The sequence below is a fragment of the Hipposideros armiger genome, unplaced genomic scaffold, assembly GCF_001890085.2.
Source record: "Hipposideros armiger isolate ML-2016 unplaced genomic scaffold, ASM189008v1 scaffold_652, whole genome shotgun sequence".
Classification (NCBI taxonomy): Eukaryota; Metazoa; Chordata; class Mammalia; order Chiroptera; family Hipposideridae; genus Hipposideros; species Hipposideros armiger.
The window spans coordinates 916953-926420 of NW_017732002.1; the positions used below are offsets into that span (position 1 = coordinate 916953).

Consider the following 9468-nt stretch of genomic DNA (forward strand, 5'->3'; position numbering starts at 1 on the left):
TATATATTCTCATATATTCTTTTTCCATTCATCCATCATGGACACTTAGGTTGTGTCCATCTCTTGGCTACTATAAATAGTGTTGCAATGAACATGAGCATGCAGATACCTTTTCAAATTCGTGTTTTCATTTCCTTTGGATAAATACTCCAAAGAGGAATTGCTGGATTGTATGGTAATTCTATTTTTAATTTTTTGAGGAAACCATACTCATTTCCATAGTGGCTGTACCAATTTACATTCCCACCAATAGAATACTGTGTTCTCCTTTCTCCACATCCTCACCAACACTTGTTGTCTCTTGTCTTTTTGATGACAGCCATTCTAACAGGTGTGAGGTGATATCTCATGAGTTTGATTTGCATTTCCATGATGATTAGTGTCAGGTGTCACTTCTGGTATAAATTTTGGTTCTGGGAAGGGGAGAGCAAGGAATTCATGATCCAAGGTCAGTGCTGTCAGATTTCCTGCCCTAAATAATATTGCAGCCGTGGGGCAGGGGAAGATGCAATGCATGGAAAGTCAGATGGGTCTTGGCTTGAATCCACCACTAACTCTGGCAAACCCGTTTCCTCACCTGTAAAATGGAAATGTGGACACCCATATCCTGCATCACTCCCAGACCGAGGAGTGTGGAGGTGGAATGTCTACACCCTGTAGAACCCTGAAGGAATGTCAGGGTGCTGGCTCCTCCTGGGTCTAAGGCCTGGTTTATGACCTGTCGCCTTACAGCCATTCTTAGACCACCCCCTCTGCATTAGCCTCTGACCCATTAGTCGAGAGAGTGTCTCGGAAAACTGAGGCCAGATGGAATTATATCAGTTGTGTCCCCTGGGAGGACATGTAATTATGTCTTGGGGCAATGTGGTGGAGTACGAAGGCATAGCATTTGCTGGAGTACAATGGGGAAAAGGTCAATGCAAAAGGCCTTAAGGCACACAAGATTACACATTAATGACTCACAACATAGCAGTTTACTTCCTTAAAAATTATCAATAAAAACCATGCGTAGACCCAATTCGGTGGCTCAGTCTAACTCTCTGAAGGCTGAGTCCCTTGGTCTCGCACTTAAATCTTACTTCTGTCTCTGTCTCTTTATTCAATCTGCATCGCCCCTCTCGTGTCCCATTTGCCCTTGCCACGCAGGACGTGACAATGACCATTTCTTCCGCTGTTACAGATTTGCCAGGACCTGCAGGGTGTACGGGAAAGCCTGGACCACCTGACCCAGCTGGGCCCCAAGGGGACAATGGCTCTGCTGGAGAACCTGGACCAAAGGGAGACACTGGACCACGTGGTGAGCAGCTGGGCATGGAATGTAACGTCTCCAAGTGGTACTGCTGCCACTAGTATATACTAGTAGGCATGCACATATCTCTTCCCAGGAAGAAGCAAGAAGGTTGTTCTGAAGGTGGCACTGGGTTACTTTGGGGTAGGCTGTAAGATGGGGCTTCATCTTTAGGACCCTTCTGCCTCTCGGACTTCTATTATTGCTCTCATCTTTTCATGCACTCCCACTTTCAAAAAGAGTTAGTGTCACTGACTGGGCTGTTCCTTTTCCCCAGGACCTCCAGGATCTCCAGGTTTGCCTGGTCCAGCTGGAAGAGAGGGTCCCTCAGGGATACAGGGGGATGTAGGACCTCAAGGCAAACCAGGCCCAAGAGGAGAGGCTGGACCCAAAGGTAGGTGGTTGGTATGTGGCTGGTCTGCGAGGGAGAAGGGAAGAATGACAGTGGCAGTCCATGATGTGACCGAAGGCATTTTCTGGATGCCAGGAAATGCCCAGACCATTAGCACTGGGTACACCTAGCTAAGGCACCTTCCCCCCCACATCTCCACATTGACAGTTCTTTTCTGTTAGCCTCCATGGAGGAGCCCTAGGCAGTAAGGAGCACAGTCTCCCCAGTTCTCTCTCTCAGCCTGGAGCTGTGGGTGAAAAGCCCCACTACTGAGGGAATGATACACACTGTTCACATTCTCAGCAGCATTTGTCCCAATTTGTTCCTTCCTCAGGAGAAGTAGGTGCCCCAGGCATGCAGGGCTCTCCAGGAGCAAGAGGCCCCACAGGTCTTAAGGGCGACAATGGTGTCCCTGGTTAGCGTGGAGTCCCTGGAATCCCGGGGCCAGCAGGTGAGTGATGGAAGAAGCTGGGGCGGGGCTTCAGTTTTCCTGTGTCCACCTAAAGCTGCTAATGCTGCCCCTCCACCAACCGCATGCATCAGGTCAGAGCTGGCATTTTTGGGTGGTAGGGTGAGTCTATATGCAAGGAGGGTACATCAATGGCTTGCGGGGGGCACTGTATGTAGGGAGAAGGCGAAGTGATGAACAGGGATAGTGTGTACACAGGGAAGTTTGGTTGCTGGGTGATGGGATGATGGGTGCACAGAGAGGGAGCGTGGCTGGGTTCTGGGAACAGACTGTATATGGGGCGGGTATATTGCTGGGCAATAGCTCAGTCCATATGGTGAGAAGGTGAAAATGCTGGAAAATGTATACAGAGCTCACCCAACTCTTCTTTGATTTCAGGACCTGCTGGAGCCCTGGGTCCACAGGGACCTTCAGGTGCCAGGGGCCCCTCAGGACTCAAGGGGGACAGAGGTGCTACTGGGGACAAAGGAGCAAAGGGAGAGAGTGGACTTCCAGGTGAGGTAGACTTCCCAGCTCTGGGAGCCCCCACCAGGGTGGGGAGGGAGAGGAGGAGGGAGGACCCTCTTTAGCTCAAGGCAGGCCCTCCTCTCGGCTGCCAGCCTCATTAATTACAGGAGTGTGTGAAAGCAGGGGAACCTAACAGGTTGGAAGGCAGGACAATCAGGCTCTGGTCTTAGACTCTATTACTCAGTGGAGGGCAGCCCTGAGCAGTTTTTCCATCTGATCAAAGGGACAAGCCCATCTCCCTTCACAAATCATCGGATAGCTTTGAGCATCAAATAGCCCAGTGGATGGGTAGTACTTAAGAATGTGTATTCCTGTCCCTCTATTCCACAGGAAGAGCCAGGAGATTCTCAGAATTGGAAGTGAAAATATCATCTGGTTCAGTGTCAGTAGGGTGCAAGGATCTGCTCAAGAGGCAGTTTGTTCACAGCAGAACCTCAGGAAATCCCATGGACAGCAGGGGCCGGTTGTTTAAGCAGATGTGGGCTTCCTGGGCGCCAGTCCCAGCTCTTTTACCCCACTCCCAATGTGCCTGCAGCCCTTCCCTTTAGGCCCAGGCTCTAAGCCTATCCCCAGCTGTGCCTTCACTCGGTCTCTCTCTCCTGCAGACATCACTGCTCTGAGGCAGCAGGTGGAGGCTTTACAGATGCAGGTACAACGCCTCCAGCATGACTTCTCTCAATATAAGAAAGGTGAGTTCCTGGAGCTGAACCTGAGCCAGGCCCTGAGGCCAAGCCCCAGACTGGGCCTGCACCTTGGCTTGCAGTAGGCTGGGCCTAGGCCTAGGATTGTAATGAGTTGGAGCCATGTTTAGCACTAGACTTGGGACTGGTGTGGGGCTAAGTATTGGGGTGGGACAGAGCACTGCAGCCGCATGCCCCAGGACCTGGAAGTAGATGCAAGGGACAAGTATCAGGATATGGCCGCTATCACCAGTTTAGTGCGCTAGAGGAAGCATGGTTGAGGCTATCAGTCTCCAGAACACCCCTAATATCACAGCCACCTGTCACCTGAGTCAGATCAATGCCCTGAGTCCAGTGCAGTTCAGCACACCTTCACTCCTGCCAACACTGTATGGGTCCCCATGACAGACATAAGGACACCCGCCACCTAGGATGCATTTCTGATCTCTGTGGGGCCAGGTGCACAAATGCCCAGAGATGCTTCTGCCCAGCCCACAGGAGGCAAGGCTCCAGACACTGCTGTGTGTGCTGGGCTGGGCTGCTGTCCTTGAGTATCAAGGCTTATAGGAGCTTGACTTCAGTGTGTGGCCATCGAGAATCTCACCTGAGACATGCCCTGGGCCTGGCAGGGGCAGGCTACCTCTAGGCTCTGATGAGTGCTGGGCAATCCCTGCCCCTCCCTGGGTGTTCAAAGTAGACATCATTCCCTAACACTGGAATGCTGAGCAGTCACAAGCCTGCAGGGGCACATGCCCAAGTGCGCTGTGCCTTTGGGAATCTCCACCTCAGTCCCTAATTGCCCTTCCTCCTCCTCTGCTCTCCCTGATGTCAGCTTTGAGGCACATCATTCAACAGATCTCATTGACCCAGAAAAAGTACAGTTTTCTGAAGGACGATAGTATAAAGGGCCTTGACTGGGTGAGACATGGGGTAGGCTCCTAAGTACCTAAGCCAATGAAGTAACTAAGTACAAAGATGAGAGGAATTTCAAGCACTTGGTTTATCTTCCTCCCTCCACAAATATATTTACATATGTATTCAGTCACTCATATACACACTTATGCACACACAGGACAACTTGTGCACATGCACCTGCCACACGTGTGTACTTACATATCATCACTCACTCATGCCATCTACATACATGAGCACACACACACATATGCAGGCACATAGAAAATATTCACATACATCCAGTAGGACCTTAAGTACTCCCAAAGTTCAGATAGACACATGGACATGTGCATGTATGCACATGTGTACCCATTCAGATGCATGGACATAAGACCAGTAATGGCACATGAACTCTTGCACTGACCTTGTCCAGGTCTGCTCTGAGTACCATCCTGAGCCTGTAGAGAATCTGCCCCCTGAAACCTTGTTGAAGCTACTCAGAGGAGAAGGGAGTGGGTCAGGGTGCAGCCTGGGCACCTAACCAGCCCTTTGAGGCTGGGGCACAGCCCTCTCTGGAGCCCTCAAAATTTCCATGCATGAGCCCTGAAATCAAAAGGATGGGGGAATGAGATGGAATAAAAGAGATAGTTGACATTTCACACAGGTGATGCTTTTGTAAAGTGTATCCCCACTTTAGAAATTAGGAATTGGAAAACCTGAAAGGAGATGTGACATTCCTTGTCTCACCTAGACCACCATTGCTAGGATGGAGCTGAACAGCTGGCTTGATTGACAGACAGAGTTCTGTCCAGCACTGCTCCCGCCCCTGCCACCACTCCCCCAGCACACCTTCATTGTCTCACCCAGTGCTCTAGGGGAGGATGACTGGCGAGGCCCCACCCACGTGTACAGCGAGAGGGCAGCATCCGGCTGTACCCAGTGCAGAGCTCAGCACATCTTGCTCTCAGAAGGCCCACCCTCTCCTCTCCATTCCCTCACCCCACACACAGCACAGACCCTCTCTGACAACCCCACACTCCCTTGTTATGAACGGGTCAGAGTGAGATCCCAATGAGCCCTGCATTGTGTTGTCCCTACTCTCAGAGCCTTCTCCAGCCTGCACGGTGCCCTTTCCCTGGGACAGTCAGTGCAAGTCTTCTAGTAACTGGAAAACAGATTCTGTCACACAACGTGGGGTGTGTTAGAAAGAGCGTTTCTAAGTTTAGGGTCAGATCAAACAAGGTTCAGTCCCTAATTCTACATTTGATAATGATGCAACGTTAGGCCTCTCACTTAATTTCTCCAAGTCCCATGTTCTCATCTGTAACTAGAGACCCTAGTACCACCTCACAGGGTGCATCGTGGAGCTGGGGCTGCTCTGGAACTAAGTGTCCCGCTATTGTTCTACCTGGTGCCATGATACCTGGTACAGGAGGCCTGGGGTTTCCAGTAGGAGCACAGGGTCTCAGAGACCCTAAGCTCTGAGCAGGTGCTGCCAAAACCCCAACCTGACTCTCCTCTTCTCCTAGTGGAGATGTTCCCTGATGGCCAAAGTGTTGGGGTGAAGATCTTCAAGACAGGAGGCTTTGAAAAACCTTTTGCGGATGCACAGCAGATATGCACACAGGCTGGGGGACAGCTGGCTTCTCCACACTCTGCAGCCGAGAATGAGGCCGTGCGACAGCTGGCCTCAACTAACAGCAACTGCGTTCCTCAGCATGACTGATGCCAGGACGAAGGGTAAGTTCACCTACCCCCCAGGGGAGCCCCTGGTCTACTCAAACTGGGGCCCAGGGGAGACCAATGACAAAAATAAGGGAGAGGACTGTGTAGGCATGTTTCTCAATAGCAAGTGGAATGACATGGACTGCAAAGAGAAGCGCCTTGTGATCTGCGAGTTCTGAGCCACCTGGCGTGAGCAGGGCAGTCAGGAGCCAGGAGCCTGGCCAGCAAGTCGGGGCCCAGACCTGTGCACTGCTTACATCCCAATAAAATGCTGACACCTCTGCTGCCCTAGGCTTCTCCAAAGAGTCATAGGATGAGGTTAGAGGTAGGGCTCCTGTGAATGCTTCTCTCAGAATGAACTATAAAACTAGCTCCACACACTGGCAGAACTGTCAGATGAAGAAGAACCAGCCTGCTTTCCCAGATGCAAAGAATCAAGTTAGGTCTCTAGCACGTCCCCATTGCAAAATCCAATGGCCCCCCCTCAGCCCTCCCCTCCTTGAACTATCAGCCACATTTGACCCAGCTAGTAGCTCCCTCTTCCGTCACTCCTCCTCTTGGCTTCCAGGACAACCTTGTTGGCTTTTATCCTTGTGGCTGCTCCTTCTCGGCCCGTTTTGCTAGTCCCTCCTTCTCTTCTTGACCACATAATGGCGATGAGCTCGAGCCTTCACTCTCCATCCTCTTCTTTTCTTACCTCACTACAGGGGTGACCTCTTTCTGTACATGGCTCAGATACCTTCTACTGATGGCCTCCAGATGAATATCCCTGTTCAGGACCTCTCCCTGAGCCTCAGACTTTTCTAGGCAATGCAAGCTGGAGCTCCAGCGCTGGGAGGCCTCAGTTGCTGCCTCTTGCTTCAAGGCCTGAGCTCTGAAAGCTGCACAGCAGAGTGGGATGATCTGGCAGGTCACCTGCCTCCCTAGGCATACTGCGTAGCCTTGTAGCCAATAGACTCCTCCTCACCCTCACACACTCAGGGTCCCTTTCTACCCATGTCAATATGGCTTTCTCTTGGTTCATGGGAGGGAGTACCATCTTCACAATCCTAATTATATCTGAACTCTCAGGCACAGAGTGTGTCCAGCTGTGCTCAAATCCCTCTCCAACCATTCTCTTTCCTGGCATTTCCAGGAGAGTTTTCCCCCCACTCTGCCTCAGCGATAATCGAATTGGATCCTCCTCCTCATTTTACAGATATGGAAACCAAGGCACAGAGAGGGTAGGGGACTTGCACAAGGCAATAGGTGATACCAGTGGTACAGCTCTGTCATGAAAATGGTCGTTGGACGCCATAGTTTGTACTTTTAGCCTGTAAAATTTTAAGCTAAAAGCTTCTGTATATGAGCTGGTTGTACCGAAATACTGCTGCAGAAATGATTTGAATGGTACCCATGCTTAAGAAATTGGAAAGACACCTGGATGATCTACAGGCTTATGGAGCGGGTAACATATATGCCTCCCCCAGACAAGAAACCAAGACTCTTTCCTTTGTTCCCAGGGACCAGGAGGACTGCCCTTTGTGGCCCCTGCTGAATGGGACCCCCAAGGCCTAGCCCTCTTCCCAATACCTCTGCAGCCACACCTCATATACAGAAAACCATATCTGAAAACAAAAAGCCACACTTTCCAACAGCACACAGCTCTAGCTCTCTGCTAAGATCTTTTTCTTATTACTAAAAATAAAAATACCCAATTTCCAAAAGCTTCTGAAATATAAGGTTGTTATGCAATAGTGAACAATCAGTCTTCAGTACAGAGGCCACACGTGAACATACTCAGCCAGGGAGCTTAGAAAGGACTTTTTCATTGAAAAAACCAAACCAAAACAAAAAACTAACGGGATCTAGCTTAAGCCAAACAGAAGCATTTTTTCTAAGAACAAAGTTATGAATGGGCTCAAGAAAGATGGGTTGCACAGGCAACACTGTGCTGTCTCCCTGCTTCTGCCTCTGTGTATCCTCACCTCTTTTCCTCCTCTACACACCACCTTCTTTGCCTTCTGGTCTCTCGAGAACCCGAGTATAGGGAATCATGTGTCATACAAAGTTCAGAAACTCTTGCTTGATATCAATTCAAAATTCCTGTAGAAATGAATCTACCTGTCTCAGACGCCCACCTCTGGTCCAGTGAACTAAACCTGGGGGGTTGACCACACAGGACAGTCTGGCCACTGGGACCCATGCAAGATCATGGTGGTCTGGGCAGGCCCTCTAAAAGTGACCACTACCCAGTCCAGTACTTGCGTCCAGCCTGTTTCTTGACAAGCGGGAGGAAAGAGTGGCAGAACATGTGACTCAGCAGGAAGAACAAACATCTCCTGTGGTGTTGAAGACCTGGGATATTATTGAGAACCCACGCCCGAGCAAGGAGCTTCTGATCTACCTGCATCATGGGATCTGGTTTGCTCTCCAGCCCAGAAACAAGTAAGGAGGGTCATTTGGCCTCTGTAGACACAGCCCTAGTAAAGCAGAGCACTGAGGCAAGTAGTTCAGAAAATTCAGGTCTCAACACATTCTTGAGCACGGAGTCCTCTCCTGCACTAACATTCATGGGCTCAGCTCAACACAGATCTTAAACAGTATCAGCCCCACCCTAATTGTAGTAGCTGTGGCCTCTAGTTTGGTAGCCTTTTTGCCAAGTGAACCCAGGGTTGTGTGACTCCTACATTCTTAGATGTCATGAATCTCACAATGCCAGGTGACATCAAGGGAGCACATTGGGACCATTCCCTGTTTGGAAAATGAGAACCATAGCAATTTTATTGGGAAGCCCCTGGTCATTTATGTAGTATATTCTTAAATCACCTCCTGGTTCTCAACCCTCCTACCACTAAACCAGCCCACATCCCAAAATGAACAGACAGCGGGGAGACCTCTGATGTTTGCTCTTTTAGGATTCTACCTTTGTTCTGAATTTCCTTGATGTAAAACTCTGCAACTAAGTTGCTTAAGTTTAGGGCCTTCTCAATTACTCTTACCTTTGGATGTGCTTATTTCAAGTTTAACGGTGTGCTTGACCTTTTCAAGTTAGCTTTGTTTTATATGCTAGAGCCAAGAAACCAGGTATCTATTAGAGGGAACAAAATTCATTATAAGTCAAATATATATCCAGGCACCAGGTACAGATGGAAATGGCTGGTCATGCTCTCATAGATGCTACAGCACTACATGTCCCTAGAGAGAAGGTGTAGAATTGTGTTCCTGCACACAATAGAGGTGATGAACAAGTAGATTTTGAATGAGTGGATGCTTAGAGAATCTTTCAACCGGGAGAATAGAGGAACTCCATGTCCTTGTGCAATCACCAAGCTACTCAGAGACCAAGACACTCATTATTTTTCAATCTAATTGTGACTATTAGGCCTCTGGATGGCTAATAGCAGGTATCTTGTGGTACATTTTACTATTTTTTGTCAGTATTTCAATAAGAGGCCTTATGAAGGCAGGCCTGCAACCTGTGTCACTTCTGGGTGGGAGCAGGTAAGGGCCATTGCACATTTCTGAAATGGCC

General features: G+C 49.5%; 1 protein-coding gene across 1 annotated transcript; it reads left to right on the forward strand.

The window, feature by feature from the left end:
- The first annotated feature begins 1155 nt into the window (after positions 1-1155).
- LOC109372646 (pulmonary surfactant-associated protein D-like) lies at positions 1156-6236 on the forward strand. The gene is given in 7 exon segments (XM_019626020.1): positions 1156-1297; positions 1566-1682; positions 2014-2130; positions 2527-2643; positions 3261-3344; positions 5759-5930; positions 5932-6236. Coding segments are annotated over 7 exon segments (951 nt in total). The 3' UTR covers positions 6134-6236.
- Positions 6237-9468: the final 3232 nt, after the last annotated feature.